The sequence below is a fragment of the Thamnophis elegans genome, chromosome 6, assembly GCF_009769535.1.
Source record: "Thamnophis elegans isolate rThaEle1 chromosome 6, rThaEle1.pri, whole genome shotgun sequence".
In the NCBI taxonomy this organism is placed as follows: domain Eukaryota; kingdom Metazoa; phylum Chordata; class Lepidosauria; order Squamata; family Colubridae; genus Thamnophis; species Thamnophis elegans.
Genome location: NC_045546.1, coordinates 23,330,795 through 23,348,096, shown reverse-complemented (window position 1 = coordinate 23,348,096; position 17,302 = coordinate 23,330,795). Strand labels below are relative to the sequence as shown.

Below are 17,302 nucleotides of genomic sequence, written 5' to 3'. Positions count from 1 at the left end.
TTTAGAAAAAAAAACAAGAAAAAAAAGGCAGTGTATGACTTTTGGAATTCTTTCTAGCCCTTTTACATTTTCTTCTGTGTGATAGAATAAAATGTTGCATACATTTTATGTTTCTTCTTGTGTTACAAGGACAGGGCAACCTGAATATTATATGCTCTGGGTCAACATTTCATGAGGGGAAAATTTAGAAAGGTGTTTCTCAACTTTATCAACTCTAAAATGGGTGCACTTCAATTCCCAGAATTCTCCAGCCAGCTGAGGAATTCTGGGAGTTAGTCTGCACATCTTTAAAGTTGCCAAAGGTGAAAAACAGGGGTTTAGAATAAAACAACCTGTAGTACTGCATGCTGCTGCTATCCAGCTACCTCACCCAGAGCATTGTACTGGGTGGGTGGGTGGGATCTAGAAGGGATTTTTCTCTCCACAACTTCCAGTCTGATCTAGACTCTTTTGATCTTTCTTTTGCCAGCTTGTCTCCAATGCTGAATGTGATACTGTTTTGTTCAGTTTTCAGAGATTATCCATGTTGGTGGGCTAATATACCGAGATGGCAGAGTCTTGGCCCCTCTACATAAGTTATTTCTTCTATTTGTTTGGAAAGAACAAAAAATCATAGACATATTTTTGGTGTTGTCCCATCTCACTCCCTTATTGTGTCTCCCTTCCCACAGGGCCATTAAGTGCAGCCCTTGACCACTAAAATATGTACAGCTGCTATGTTTTATTTTAAGTATGGTCAAATGTTTCTAATCTAATTGGAGTCATCACTGAGTTTTTGCAGCGTGGCTCTAATCTTACAGATGTGGCTAATATGTATCCCACTTAGAAATTTGTCTTTCAAATAAAAAAAAACCCCATTTTTGGCCCAAACACCCATGTTTGTTTTGTCTTTCTTGGAAATGTCTGACATTGCATTAAGGAATATCTCAACACCTGACTCAGAAGCAAATTTGCCATTACGTACAGTATACGCTGTGTTTGCTAAGAGAAAGGGAAACCATTTCTTACTAAATACTTAACACAATCCATATTTGTCAATAGGAAATTAAGAGCAGGGCAATTTTGCTTGGAAAGTCCCATGGGCTTTTGCACCATGACGAATAACAAAATTTGGTGTGGTGGAACATGAAATAGTCAATTTTTAAACCAAGATTTTCCTGTACTAAGAGACCAACAGGTTTTCAGAAATCTTCTGTGTCATACTTCGGTGATTTAGACCATAGCAATATGATTGTCCCTGCCAACTTCAAACATCCACGTAAATAATTTCAAGATGCAGTTCCCAAGTCATTCTCATCATCCATGGCCCCAAATGGGTTGATTGTGGCTTTTCATCATTGCTTTGTCCATGCTAGTCAACATCTGTGCTACAAGCCAATCCATTCACTGTCTCTCTGCTTCAAACCAGTCACCCAATTTATATCTGCTTCTACCCAGAGTTCTCGTTCTCTCTCTCTCTCTCTCTCTCTCTCTCTCTCTCTCTCTCTCTCTCTCTTTCTCTCTCTCTCTCTCTCTCTCTCTCTCTCTCTCTGTTTGTGTGTGTGTGTGTGTGTGTAACAAACAGAAAAGATCTTCGATTTACCTGGCACTGTTCTATCAAGCTCTATTAATTGCATTAATTAATTAATCTATTAATTGAATTACCTCAACAAATCCAGTCTGGCAAATCAGCAAACTTGTGTTTTGGATTTTTCTCTAAGCTGGGGTGGATGAAGTGAAGCTGTATGAAGGAACAAAGTACAGGTTCCAGATGTCCCCACTCAAGTGCACTTTTCATAAACTTCAGAAATGCAGATATGTGCAATAGATGAGGCATGCTCTATAATTCCCTGAGGTTCTTTGTAAGAAAATAGTGAGGGGAATAATGCATTAATTTTGTTTTAGATACCTGGAGAAAACATTGTTCCTGATGGGGAAACAGTTATCTGGGATAACACAAAAGGCTTCATCATTCCAAAAGCAACTTATAAATTCATAGGGCTTCTTAGCTGTGAAACAACTGTTGAGGGCCATGAATATAGCACCAAATACCTGACATATAGGCTAAGTGAGTATTTTTCTATACTTCTCATTTTTTCTTTCTATATGTTTAACTAAGCAACCATCCAGTTCATTTTGCTTTTCTTTTTTTCTTTTTTCTTTTGGTGTTACATAGACAATAAAATCATTAGTGTCCAGGTGAATGACTCAAAAGCAGTGAAGTTATTCAAAGGACAAAGTCTTGTTCTCAACTGTAGTATCACTGCAGCCTGGAACACCAGAGTGCAAATCACATGGACTTATCCTGGCGAGGTGTGTACTTTTCCCTTTTTAAAATACTAATGAGCAGCCCTAATAAAAATGTTAACTAAATAAATGTACTGATTTGTTGTTCTTCTGCTGGATTTTGTTGTACAATTCATTTTTTCCCCATGTTGTGTTAGAAAACATACTTTCATGTTGCATCTTTGAATGAGCAAGACTACATAATATAGTTGCGTAAATTCACTGTGCATATTTCATAATAACAAATTTATTTTTAAAAGTTTCAAACTTGGAAATTTCTTAGATGACGTGATTAAGTAATATGTACACAATGACAAAGAGTTTTATTTTATAATAGACTTCCTCAAAGTAGGCTTCCAACTCAGCTTCAGAAAGAAACTAGTTAATTGGTTTAAAATTTCAGTTGGCCTCTTCACAAATCACTTCATCAATGATAAAACATGGTTATTGCATTTTTCTTCACCACATTTTAGCATATTCAGCCATGTACAAATAGGTCCCAGATTTCCAAAGAAAGTTTGTCAATTTGCCATTGGTTCTTAATAAGGTTAATATATGGGAAAATTGAAACCTACTTGAGGTTTGGCCTAGTCAACCAATATTTAAGAGTATATTATAAAAGGTCCACTAATCATTTCCCTTTTCTGAGAGAATTCCCACTTTCCATTTGCATACATACTGTATACAGTATTACTGGCAGATCTCTCATTTTTCTTGGTTCTACACATTTTTGAGTGAACCACATAAGTCTTAATACAGAACACAATCCAAAATAATTTGCCTGATTACTTGGTGAAGGATGGTTAATAACTTTTAGCATACAAATTTGCCTCAAAAGATATAAATAATACATACATATATACATACATACATACATCATACATACATACATACATACATACATACATACGCTATATAATGTGCTATATAATATATGCATTCCTATGTTCATAGAAAATTTGGTCTACAGTGGTTTACAGAGTCAGCATATAGATTCTAGATTATCTTCAGTTCCTGCTTTCCAATACAGTGTTTTTATGACCATATATCTAAAAACTGAATTAAAAAAGCATAATAAAGTTACATGTTGAATTGCGATCACTGTATAAATTCCAAATAACAATTGTTGATGGTAATAAGACCTGTCTTCCTTTTTTCTCTTATCTAGGCAAGCAAAAGAGCTACCATTAGTAGAAGCATTCACCAAAGAAAAGATGAGCCCAACCTATTCTATAGCATCCTTGTTGTTGATAAAGTCCATGATATAGATAAAGGCCAATACATCTGCAATGTTAAGAGCGGACCGTCATTCAAATCAGATAGCGTAAACGTTTTTATTTATGGTAAGACATAATTTGTGTATATTAATGACAGACATGTCAATAATATATGTCCAAATGTCAAGGTTCTGACTGATGAACCCAACCAAAGCAAACACGATCAAGATGATCCAATCTCTTTATTCAAAGAGTACATGATTTCGGCACGTTTGAAGACAAAATCAGATCTAGAGTTTTCCCTTGCTAACTCCTATAGTTATAGTTCAGATTCTACCACCACCCCTCCCCCCATTAACTCAGGTCACATTGTCCAATATGGTCTCCATATATTGTTGCGGGAAAGTCTTTTTTGGCTTCTGTAAACACCTGCCAAAATGTCTTTGGTTCTCACATCAACATCTTGATGTCTGGCCATTTTCTATGTCCCACTCCCTCCCCCACAAAGTTTGTTGGCAAGCTGAGATGCAATAATAGTTGCAACAGCAAAAGTATTTTGAATCTTGATACCAAAGGCAAGATTGCAGCCTAGAGGTTAGATGAGACCATTGTTATGATTTTGTGCTTTTTACAATGGTTTGTCCATGTGATACTCAGTTGGAACTCAGAAGAACTCTGATTTTATTGGATGACTAGTAAGGGCATCTTTGAAGACTTCTTATGTTGTTCTTTAAAAGGGACACAATGACCCAGTGGCTAAGATGCTGGTCAATCAGAAAGATCGGCAGTTTCACGGTTCGAATCCCTAGTGCTGTGTAACAGAGTGAGCTGCTGTTACTTGTCCCAGCTTCTGCCAACCTAGCAGTTCAAAAGCATGTAAAAATGCAAGTAGAAAAAGAGGACCCACCTTTGATGGGAAGGTAACAGCATTCCGTGCATCTTTGGTGTTTAGTTTTGTTGGCCATATGACTACGGAAACGTCTTCGGACAGTGCTGGCTCTTCAGCTTTGAAACGGAGATGAGCACTGCCACCTAGAGTCAGGAACGACTAGCATCTATGTGCAAGGGAAACCTTTACCTTTATGTTGTTCTTTACATGAAAAAATATTTCTACTGATATTGACAATCCCTCATATAGTCTTTCGTGTACAAATCATATTGCTTATGTCATGCTTGAAGTATTCTTAAAACATGATTTCCCCCCTCTTTTTTCTTGTCTTTAAAGATAAAGCATTTATCACTTTGCAACATGGACAAAAAAACATGCTGGATGTTGTGTCTGGCAAGAAGTCCTATCGACTTTCTATGAAAGTGAAAGCATTTCCTACACCAGAGGTTGTATGGTAGGATTACAGTTACTTCTACCTAGAGAAAGAAGCCATTTATTTGACAAGATAACCTATTTCCCTACCTCTAAGTAAATAAATAAATAATAAATAAATAAAGATGTCCTGAAATATACTTGAAATATCTGCTTTAATTTTCACTATTTACGAATCTGTGAGATGACTATGTTTCTTTCTATTGAGATTAATGTCTTGCAGTAAATGGAATTTGGCATATTTGATCAGAGAGCATACTACGGTATTCTGTCAGATATTTAATATTCAAGAAATAAATATTACAAATTAATTTTTAACAGATCCATTTTCAAATTGGATTGATAGTTTAATCTTGTATTTAAACTCTTCATGAAGATGAAAATGTTGTTGGAAGATTTTGAAGAAGAAAAATACTGCCAAGAAAAAGTGCCTTTTTTTTTTTTAGAGAGTGACTTGTGCATTAGACAGGAGTGCACAATTTTTATTGGGTCAAGAACTACACTAATGTTTGAATAGTATATTGGAAGTCACATTGCATGCAAGTTTGGAACTATGTAAAATATTTTTAAAAAATGTGTGCAGTGGGACAGAATATGGAGAAAGAATGAAAAATAATTATTTTTAAGTACTAATAATTAAAATATTTATTTCTTACACATACAATACTCACAAAGAAACCTTTCCTATAGAAGAAATGGGATAGCTGTAGTGTGTGGGTTTGTTGTTGATATGCAACAGCCTGCGGAGATATGAAGGGAACATGCTCAATTCCTTTATGAGTTACATTGTGAGACCAAAGTCACGGGGTGTATATATATCATTTAAATAAGAATGACGTATTCTTGGACAGTATATAACTTTCAGGATATCTACATTTAATAACCATTATAAGGTTAAATTGGGGAGGTTCAAAGGATGGAGTTTTAATAAAGAGGAAACCAAACCAAACACTTAAGAAGTTTTACTTACAGTTTCTACTACTGATCATCAAATAACCATACAAAGACAATAGCGGAGGAGATACAAGCGCAGTCATTTGACTGTTATTGTTCTCAAGCAACTGACAGTCAATATAATGGTTCTGCAGATAGTCAGAGGCAGCGTTATCATTATTTAAAGTAAAGCTAACACAGGTTGCAAGTTGGGAATATAATAGAAGTGTAGCAAACCAACTTTTGTTTTTATGACCAGAGATTGGAAGAGGATTTTCTGTTAGATATATGAAGTTAACTTGGCTTTGGATAGTATACACATTGACTTGGTTGAATGGGAGGCATAGTTTCTGCTTTGCCTCTAACAGGAAAATAACTTGTACCTCATTATATTTTATCATAAGGCTTATTTTCCTCCCACACAATTCAACAGACATATGAAAACTCATAAATGTAATATAGAATTGAATTCTAAGTTTTGTGAGTGGCATTTTCGAGCCGACGTGGCGCATGGTTAAATGCAGCACTGCAGGCTACTTCAGCTGACTGCAGTTCTGCAGTTCAGCTATTCAAATCTCACCGGCTCAGGGTTGACTCAGCCTTCCATCCTTCCGAGGTGGGTAAAATGAGGACCCGGATTGTTGTTGGGGGCAATATGCTGACTCTGTAAACCGCTTAGAGAGGGCTGAAAGCCCTATGAAGCAGTATATAAGTCTAACTGCTATTTTGACTCTTCATAATAAAGTATGAACATTTTAAAGGGTATGTGCTTTCCAGTGAGAAAGTAAGTATATATGCGTGTGTGTGTGTGTGTGTGTGTGTACGTAGATATACACACACACACACACACACACACACACATATATATATATATATATATATATATATATATATATATATATATATATATATATATATATATATTGGCAGTTTGAATCACTAAGTGCCACGTAATGGAGTGAGTTCCTGTTACTTGTCCCAGCGTCTGCCAACTTAGCAGTTCGAAAGCATGTAAAAATGCAAGTAGAAAAATAGAAACCATCGTTGGTGGGAAAGTAACAGTGTTTCGTGTGCCTTAGGCGTTTAGTCATGCTGGCCACATGACCACTGAGACGTCTTTGTTCAGCGCTGGCTCTTTGGCTTTGAAACTGAGATTAGCACCACTCCCTAGAGTCAGGAACGAGTAGCACATATGTGCGAGAGGAACCTTTACCTTTGTAATTCTGAGATGCCTTTTAAGTTATATAAATTATATTTGCAGTAATTGAATGGTAAATTCTTATGTTCTTTGGTTTAGATCCATTCATTAGCAAGATAAAAAGGGTGTTACTCCCTTGTGATACGACAGGAACTTCCTCCCTTTTCCCTGTCAGTGAGAAAATTGGCCCACGTGTTTCTCTGTGTGTAGTGAGTTTCCCATAATACTTATTTTAACCTTCATTGCATTAGTAAATATTTAGGTTCACATTTAGAAGTGCCCACATTTTGGGTCTAATATAGCCCTTTATCAACATGCAGTTTTGGATAAGTAATAACAGGATAACAGTAGCCACACTAAATGAACAAGTTTCAACAATAGCTCACCTACTGTCTGCTTGTTGATTTTTTTCCCCCACTTCCTGGCAAGGGTGTGCCAATGAAGGTAATTGTCTAGGCAGGCACAAAGCACTGAACATGACCATAATTCATTCAGAACAATAAAAAATAGTCAATTAAAATGCAAATGTAACAGTTATAACCATGTTTCTTGTCTGAGTTCTGGAGAGAAAAATTACATTTACGAGAAAAAGTATAAATGCAGTATCAGATGAATATTCTGCCCATAGACATTTATACAGTTTTAAAAACGTTCTGAATCAGTCTTCCATGTTTTGTCCTTCTTTTGTTTTTTGTGGAGGTCACAAACTTTCTGGTTTTATTGCACTGCATGACTTCACCTGCCTACGCTTTTACTTGTTTCCTGCTCAGATGATCAGCAATGGCTCTGAATCATTGCGTTAAAATAATCAGTTACTTTACTTAAAGGGCCCTTGATCGTAAGGCAGTGCAGAATGAATGTATGTCAGTGCACAGAGGGAGACAGGAAGGCAAATTTGTTTATGTTGCTCTTCAGTCTCTAAGTCATGTCTGACCCTTCGTGACCCCATAGCCCCCATGGACCACAGCAATGCTGGTCCCTCCTGTTCTCCACTGTCTCCTGCAGTTTGCCCAAATTCAACTTCATTGCTTTGATGACACTGCCTGAAGGCAAAATGTCAAACACTTGGACATTCATTCACACCTACCTGTAAAATATCAAGTTCTTATATTAGGTTTTTTTATACAAATAAAATCATATTTTTGTTTTTGTATCTTGTACTCGAGATCCCTCAATATATGGCTTCTTCTTATGCTAATGACAACTTTAAAATTATGTGACAATCACTTAAAGCATAGTATTTGCATTTAAGGGAATTTCTCTAATTTATTGATTTATATATTACTAGCCAATAACCCGGTTTTGCAAGGGTATTTATTTATAGGGGGGAAATGTCCAGACCAAATCTAATTTCTAATGTTGGATTTTCCCTCTTACCAGAGGGAGCCCCCTTGTGGAGTACTGTGAAGCCGTTACCATGGCAACTCCACTGCGCTGTACAGTAGAAGCCAGTATGGCAGTACGGCACAACAGTCTGTATCTGAACAGAACACACACCTCGAGGAGTGTTAGGGGTGTCTTACCCCCACTATTTTTTTCCAGAGAGTACCTGTGTACCAAGTTTGGTTGAAATTGCTTGAGGCATTCCAGAGTTATGCTGGAAAATAAACACACACACACACACACACACACACACAGATAAGTTGTTTAGATAGATAGATAGATAGATAGATAGATAGATAGGTAGGTAGGTAGGTAGGTAGGTAGGTAGGTAGGTAGGTAGGTAGATAGATAGATAGATAGATAGATTTCAACAAAGACTTCCTTTGCATCTTTTTCTCTATTAGGGCTATGGCATGATCTTAGCACGATGAGAAAATATTAGGCCTAGGAGGTTTGGAAGTTGCAAAACATATTGGAAATAGCAAATAGCCAATAATTAATATGTTGTTACTATTCAAACAGCATGTTGTCATCCATGAGGTTACCAGTAATTAAGTTGGTCTCAAACATTTTAGAAACTAGTGGTCTACTGGTTAATGAAGGTGCATTTCATACATCTTAGAAGTACACACAAATTTATGAGGTGATGACAATATTTCTCTGAATCTAGTTTGCTTAGAGTATCAAGGCAGTTAAGTCATGTTGTTGGCCTTATTGTTGAAGTATTATTAGAGGTTAATGTCCTGGACAGATGTGCTCTTAAAAAGTGACATAGAGAGGAAGAATTACCCCGACCCCCACCACTCCTCCATCACAGTAAGATGTCTTATAATTTGGCCCAAACAGGGGAATGTGTGTTTTCTGCAAACCCATTGTTTTTCTACACATTTCATACAACTTCTATACTTCTAATTGACCTGCAATTTTCTGAGGTCATGAACATATTATTTAAGGAGTGTTTTTGTATTGCTTGCCTGTGAAACAATGATATCAATTTTGATCTCAATTTTGCTTTTGTTTTCATTCAAATCATTCTGAATGGCAGGGGCTATTCCTGAATTCATTAGCGTTTCACAAAAGCATTGCTACAAGACTGATTAGGAAAACAGTTCCTTACATGCATGCGTGGCATGAGTTCACCATACTTGCAGCCAAATTTAATGTGTGCTCTAAGGCTTGGATTTCCACCTTTGAAACAATCGCATTTCTAAATAAAAAATAGAAGCTGGAAAAGAGTTGGATGCAGGCCCACACCTTGGGATTGCTATTTGGCCTCACTGACTTGTCATTGGATATAAAGGAGGCAGCTGTTATGAGGAGTGCATTTGCTTAATCACGGCTAGTAGTTTGCTGTGCCTTTTCCTGGCCTAATTCAATCTGGAAATTGCCTCTTACCTTCTTGACTACCACCATTTATTCTTCCAAGAACCAGTCTGAAAAAAATTCTTGCTGTTGGTGGAAAAAAAACTGGCTTTATTGGAAGATGATCATGTGATTCTTCTACTGAAGGACCAGCATTAGTTGCCAATTTTCTATCCGACAATTTAACATCTTAAATGACTTAAAACTTGACAATTTCGCTGTTACTAGCCTGCTTATCTTTTAAAATTGCCAGGAAAAGTTCTGTGTTCCAGTGGTGGGATTCAAATAATTTAACAACCGGTTCTCTGTCCTAATGACCATCTGGGTAGGTGGGGCTCGATGGTCATGTGACTGGGTGGGCGTGCCCAACTCAAGGTCACTCAGGTCGATGGACGCTTTACCTAAGCTGTTACAATGTAATAAGGGTTAACCGGAGAGGCAGTTTCTGTAAGCAGGTCAATAAAGATTAGGCTAGAAACAACACTATAATGTTTCCTTCCTGCCTTCCTTACAGGATTAGCCCTGTAAAGTGGAAAAAAAACAAAAGGAGATTTCTTGCAACAACCGGTTCTCTGAACTACTTAGAAAGTTACCAACGGGTTCTCCCGGATAGGTGCGAACTGGCTGAATCCCACCACTGCTGTGTTCCTATTACTTGGAAAGGACCTACCCCCTATGGAATCTCTGCTTTTAAAGATTCCACCCCAGTTAGGCCTCTGAGAGCAACCAAGCCTCAAGTCTTTGACCACAATTTCCTGGTCAAATGTCAACTGACCTGGCCAATTGAAATGGTCAATTCTCAATTTTTTGTGTAATATATTTTTTAGTTCTCTCTACCCTCTTTTTATGTCCATTTTATTATCTAATCAAATAGATTGAATGTAAATGTGGGAAATACCACAAAATAAATAATCAATAAATTTGATTGTTTTACTTTGTTAAAGTAAAATAATGACCATTGCTACATTAAACATTATTTTTAATTAGTCTTTTATAAGATCTAAAATTAAATCATATATTTTTTTAAAAAATATTGTTGGAAATTTTAGCAAATCAGCAATTATTAGCATTTTACCTCGTGTGCTTCCTTGGGCATACATTTGAGATGTGATATCAGATCTCCAGGGACATGGTGGCTCAGTGGCTAAGACGCTGAGCTTGTCGATCAGAAAGGTCTGCAGTTCAGCGCCGTGTAACGGAGTGAGCTCCCATTACTTGACCCAAGCTAGCAGTTCGAAAGCATGTAAAAATGCATGTAGAAAAATAGGGACCACCCTTGGTGGGAAGGTAACAGCGTTCCGTGCGCCCTTGGCTTTTAGTCATGCCAGCTAAACATGAACATGGAGACATCTTTGGACAGTGCTGGCTCTTTGGCTTTGAAACGGAGATGAGCACCGCCCCTAGAGTCAGGAACGACTAGTAGATATGTGTGATGGGAATCTTTACCCTTACCTTATCAGATTCCCAAATATCACACCTGGCTATATCCTCCTCTTCCTCTATGACTTGTTTGCATGGGGCCGAGGCTACAACCCTTTTTTTAAACTAAAGGGTACCACTTCTTTCTTTGATGCAGCCAAAGCAGTAGTAATAGTAATTGAACAATATCAGAGGAGAAGGAAACTCTCTTTTTCAGAGTGATCTCTCATGGGGTTTAACCATTTAGACTGACTTTCAAAAGAACCAATTATTGATTCTGGGTGATTATTTAGTCCAGGCGTGGTTTGCTGTCGGTTTTGCTGCCGGTTCACTTCATGTGTGCTGCATGCGTGGGTGCTGCAAGCTCGTGCACAGTTGACTGTAAATTGTTCTGTGCATGCACCGAACATGAGAAAATGACCAAGAAACAGTCCCAATTTCCACTACCGGTTCGCCCGAACCGGTGCAAACTGGTAGTAATCCATCTCTGATTTAGTCCAAACAACTACATCCAATATAATAAAGCTTCATAAGCTTTAGTAGAGATGTAACACAGAATCATTTAAATGTCATGTTCCTTTTTTTTAAATGACATTTCAAACACTTGGGGGTTTTGTTTTTTCTGGTTTCAATTATTGTCAGTAAAATTATTAGATTTGTAGATTTAAGATAGCATTAAAAGAACATATATTTTTTTCTGGGTTAGATGTTCGAATATTCTGATGTTTCCCTTAAAAATTTAAGTTTGGAATGTCTTTTAGTAAAAAACTAAAACAGCGGGAATTCCAGGAGACTTGGGGTTGTAGTGAACTCCTGTCATTTTTCTATATTCATGTACTTCCCTAATAATATTTAATAAAAGGAATGTCCGACATTTCATTTCATGAACATTTCAAACACTTCACATTTCTTTTAACAATTAGTATTTGAGTAGGAATGAAATGAGTAAAACGAAGATCATTAGCAGCTACACATTCTTCATGTTATGTGTAATTCAATCCACATGGATTTTAAATAAATCCACTAAATTGACCATTAATTAGTTTGTTAAACATTTATAAAGTCTTGTAATGTAATTTTTTCCTCCAACCTGCCGTGTCTCACATCAGAGTTACACAACCCTGGTCCTCAGAAGATTTGGATATGGGTCCCCTAGATCAGGGGTCTCCAACCTTGGCAACTGTAAGCTTGTGGACTTTAACTCCCAGAGCAAAGCTGACTGAGGAACTCTGGGAGTTGAAGTCCACAAGTTTTAAAGTTGCCAAGATTGGAGACCCCCTGTCCTAGACATTATTCAAAGCCTGTCATTAAAGGTTATCATTTTTCATGGATGTAAGTGGGAAATTAGTAAAGACACAATTGAAGAGTAATCATATTAACCACGTTCATGCAATTTAAATGATACCAATTTCAGTTTTTATACCTGCTGTTCCTATTTCTTCATATGATGTGTGCCTCTAGCATGCTACTAAAAAGAATAATAAGTGTAGTCCTTGATCCATAAAAAAATGTCCTCTGCTTGCTTCCTATTGAAAAGTTTATATATTACATAGGTAACCTATGCAATGACATCATAAGCAATTATGGATTTGATTTTTTTCTCCACAGGTTAAAGGATGGGTTACCTGCAGCTGAAATGTGTGCCAGATATAAAATTAGAGATTTCTCACTCATTATAAAACATGTTGCTGAAGAAGATGCCGGAAACTACACTATAATGTTGAGCACCCGGCAGTGGAACCTACAAAAAAATTTAACAATAACACTCAGAATAAATGGTGAGTACACATTACTATCCATGACAGTAAGCTGCAATCCTGCTTATTTAAATAAAGTTATCTTAAATTCTGACTAAACATAAGTATTCTAAAAAAAAGGTTTTCATTATCAGAAATCATGTTGCTATGCTAAAATCATTCTGACAAAGGCATTAGTGTCTTTAAAAAATGGCATTTCCATATTCAACTTTTGTGTCACCAGCTGATTAGCTTATGTCCTATGTGTCCATGCAAATGGGTTGTTTGAGTCAGGCAATGTCATTTTTCATTTTATTTATTTATTTATTTATTTATTTTTGTTTGTTTGTTTGTTTATTCAAACATGTACGAGATAACAGGCATAAATATAAATATGGACATGGACACAGGAAATGGGTAGGAATAAATGGGGACAGTAGGACAGGGAACGCATGAGATGGTGTGCTTATGCACGCCCCCTTACAGACCTCTTAGATGTGGGGTGAGGTAAACAGTAGACAGTCTAAGGTTAAAGTTTTGGGGGTTTGAGGATGTAACAACACCATTGCTGAAGTTATATTTTCTGCAATAGAGTTTGGAGCGGTTTACCTTGAGTTTGTATCCATTGTTTGCCCATGTTTTATTGTGGTTGAAGCTGAAGTAGTCATCGACAAGTAGGATGTTGTGGCGGGCAATCTTCCCTCAAAAAGATTTCCTTCAAAAATCTTCCCTCTTCACCTCAATTCATTGGCTTCTTACAAAAAGAACAGGGGAAAAATAAGCTAGTCACCGTCAGATGAGGAATGTAATTTTTTGTTTAATGGGGAAAGGGCAGAAGGAGCCCACCACTTGGATTCTGGAGGGAAGGAGGAAATTCTAGAGGAAGTAGTTAAGACAGGTTGGAAGTCCCTAAAACTGTAGATCCAGGCCAAGCATTGCAAAACTGCTGTTGCAGCACTTCTGAAGCAGAGAACAAACTGATTCTGATTTTCCAAGGCCATTGAAAGCTGTGTTGTTGGGACACATATAGGCAGCAATTATGTCAGATCAAAACACAAACTGTAGGTGGAAGAGGCTTCAAAGTTTTACTTTTGAAACAGTAATTCTTTCCATTTTATTTTAGAATAAGATTTCAGTTTACTCCTGTTCTTCTTTGTTAACAGTGAAACCTCAGATTTATGAAAAAGTGTCATCAATTCCTGGTCCCAATCTCTATCAACTAGGAACTAAACAAATTTTAACATGCATTGTTTATGGCATTCCTCATCCTGTGATAAAATGGACCTGGCAACCATGTCAACAGAACCATTCCAGAACAAGGTAGATCATTTTTGATCCTTGCTTCCAATATTGCCCTTCCATGTTTTCATTAAATGTCTTCTCCATGCAATTGGCAGCACAACTAAAGGTATTTAGGATGTCTTAATATTAAAAAATGTTTGAAATGAATTATGTTGGTATCATGAGTCATAGAGGAGGAGGTGGGATGACTTGACGAAGCAAAAGCTGGTTTTACTGTGGAATTCTTAGTGCTCTCTGAGCCTGGTTGTTTGCTTACTGATATTTCATTACCCATTAGGTAACTTCATCAACATCACTTGTTTTGTTTCTCAGACAGGTTATCTAAAGACATTGTTGGGATGAAAAGAAATTAAACAAGCTCTGCTTTTTATCCTGAAATTGCAGCATGCTTATACAATGCTTATAAATATATTGCTTAATGATCAGTTTGAATATCTTGCCTTATGGTACATGTCAGACTGATAGATCTGTAATCTGAAAAACCTTTGAAGTTCATCACTATCTGAAGCTCAGCATGCAAGCTTTAGTTTCTCTTCTTTTGGATAGCTTATATTCAATTTTTACATGATCCCTCAAGATGCCAACTTTAATTCTTCATCTAATTCTTGCTTATTTGTGGGGATTATGTACAGGCTAGGAGACCCCAATGTAATTTCTTTCATTTCCTTTGAAATGGAGTTGTCAGAAAGAGAGGACAACAATGTGTTGGATCTCTGAGTTTTTGCAGAGGTACATTACCAGATGACATCAGGATAATTTAAATCCTCTGTTGCATGCTTTTTCAAGAGATTGGTCTATGCATATTTCTTTCTGTTATCTACCTACCGATTCTCTTGGATTTGTTACTCACAAATAGTGTGATGGACCAGCCATGAGTATCATTGTGAATCAGACCATTCTCTCTTAAATACAATATTGATTGGCAGTTAAAAGCAGGTGTTCCTCACCATACTCAAAGATTGAACCCACGATCTTTCCATGAAAAGAGTGTGCTCACAAAGCTATGGTTATTCTCCTCTTCCTTTCTATTGATATGATTAGAGGAAAAAGAATTAGCTTGAAAATGCACCACAAATGTTCACTTACCCACTTATTAAAATACATCATTATATCTCCTACTAAGAAGAGTATGGAGCCATTGATTTCTACAAACAAACAAACAAAAATCAAAAGAGGAAGGGCCAGGCAAAATGTAGAAGTAATGAGTTCCAAGGAAATGGACCAGATTTCAGCAGAAAAACATTAATGAAGGAAAATTGAGCAATGACAGACATATGGGTGGAAACCTGGTTGCATTGTGGAAGTGAAGAAAGTTGGTTATGCAAGAGACTGAAAAAGTCCAACCCAATGAATCCTTTGACATTTGCTCTACAGTTGAGTGGGTGGGAGAAGACATTATTTGACTGGTTTTATTTTAAAGTAGTTCAACAAACAATGCTTTAAATGGTTTCATTTAATACATGAACTCACCGACTCTTGTTTAATATATGGACTCACATTCCTTTCACTCTTGAATGAGAACTCAAAAAACTCTTTCTTACAACTGAGTAGAAGTGTCCTACAAGTAATACATTGGTATAAACCTTGCCATCTTCTCTGGCAAACCCTATCCTGCATGTGTACCATGGTGGTAATGGTGCTGTCTACAAGTCATTAAGAACAAGGATTGGCAGAATTTTGTTTCTCTGCATTCTCATCAAACATTACTAGTCAGAGGATAAACATGCCCTGAATATATATTCATGAATGAAGCTAGGGCATAAAGTAAATTGCTTTGAGTACAATTATCTGGTACTATTAACATCAAAAGAAGGAGATCGAAGAGCAGCTTATATCAGCTCTTTGTTTGTTTATTATTTCTGTATGCTGCTGTAATCCAGTTGACACTCAGCAGTTTACACCAAAATAATGCTATTCCAAAACAACATTAAAATTGTCTTCAAAATCAGCCTAAATTGTAGCTTCCCGAAGTTGGGAAAGTTCTTTCATAGTTATCAGGAGCAGAGAGAGAAATAACTCTCTTTCCCACTTCTTCACCATGTATGCTTTCTCCTTACGTCTGCCACCCCTGGACAGCTGCTATTGAGGCTGATCGAGGTAAAGATGAGAGCTTGATTTGAAAGCAACTGTTCTCTTTGTCCCAAGGAAAAGATGTTGGCTGAACAGAAGAGTCAGGCCTGCACCAGCTAAAGTGAGCAATTGATGTTAAGCTGGCTGTACTGCTAACAAAATGGTCAGCAGAATGTCTTAGATAATATCTACAGCAAAACTATGTTGCATTAAGGTGAAACATGACTTTAACACTGACAGAGATAAGGTTGGCTTCATGCTTACTTACGGGCTTGAGATCAGACAAAGACATTGTTCTGAAAGATTGCTATAATATACTTGTCATGTAGACAGACACAGATGAACAAAGACAAAACTATTAGGATAGTTTCAAGTCAAAGATGGTTTTTTGCACCAAATAAAAAAAATTTTGCCCAACAAAATTATTATGGAGCTAGGAACAGTTATTTCTTTAAAGCCTTATTTCAGAATCAGACGTCTTCTACATGTGTTGATTCTTGACTCTCTGAATGCCACAGTCACCATGTGTCTCTATTGATCAGATCAATTGTAATCCCATTGTGGAGAAGACTGTCCAAATTGGCCACTTCAGCATTTCTGAGAGTGTAGTTAGGTGCAACTATCCTTACACTGATTCCAGAGGTGGTATTTAGCAGGTTCTGACTAGTTCTGGAAAACCAGTAGCGGAAATTTTGAGTAGTTCGGAGAACCGGTAAATACCGCCTCTCACTGGCCCCTCCCCCATCTATTCTCTGCTTCCCGAGTCCCAGCTGATTGGGAGGAAACGGGGATTTTGCAGTAACCTTCCCCTGGAGTGGGATGGAAATGGAGATTTTACAATATCCTTCCCCTGTCATGCCCACCAAACCACCCCCACCAAGCCATGCCATATCCACCAAGCCACGCTCACAGAACAGGTAGTAAAAAAATTGAATCCCATCACTGCCTGATTCCCTTAAGATGGGAAAGATTGACTGTTACTTCATGTCATTTTTTACATGATTTGCTTACTATAAGACTTGCTGACTACTTGCTGATTAATCTTCCTGTGTTCCTTCTCAGGAAATCTTATGCTTCCAAAATTCAAACTAGCCAT

The 17,302-nt window shown here is 37.1% G+C and overlaps 1 protein-coding gene across 1 annotated transcript in view; it reads left to right on the top strand.

Moving 5' to 3' along the window:
• The window catches only part of FLT1 (fms related receptor tyrosine kinase 1), a 128,196-nt gene that overhangs the window by 29,707 nt on the left and 81,187 nt on the right, over positions 1-17,302 (top strand). Inside the window, exons 5-10 of the mRNA XM_032219936.1 lie at positions 1,885-2,047; positions 2,156-2,292; positions 3,434-3,608; positions 4,708-4,825; positions 12,707-12,876; positions 13,998-14,154. Coding sequence (XP_032075827.1) covers positions 1,885-2,047; positions 2,156-2,292; positions 3,434-3,608; positions 4,708-4,825; positions 12,707-12,876; positions 13,998-14,154 — 920 coding nt within the window. The remainder of the gene's footprint in view (positions 1-1,884; positions 2,048-2,155; positions 2,293-3,433; positions 3,609-4,707; positions 4,826-12,706; positions 12,877-13,997; positions 14,155-17,302) is intronic.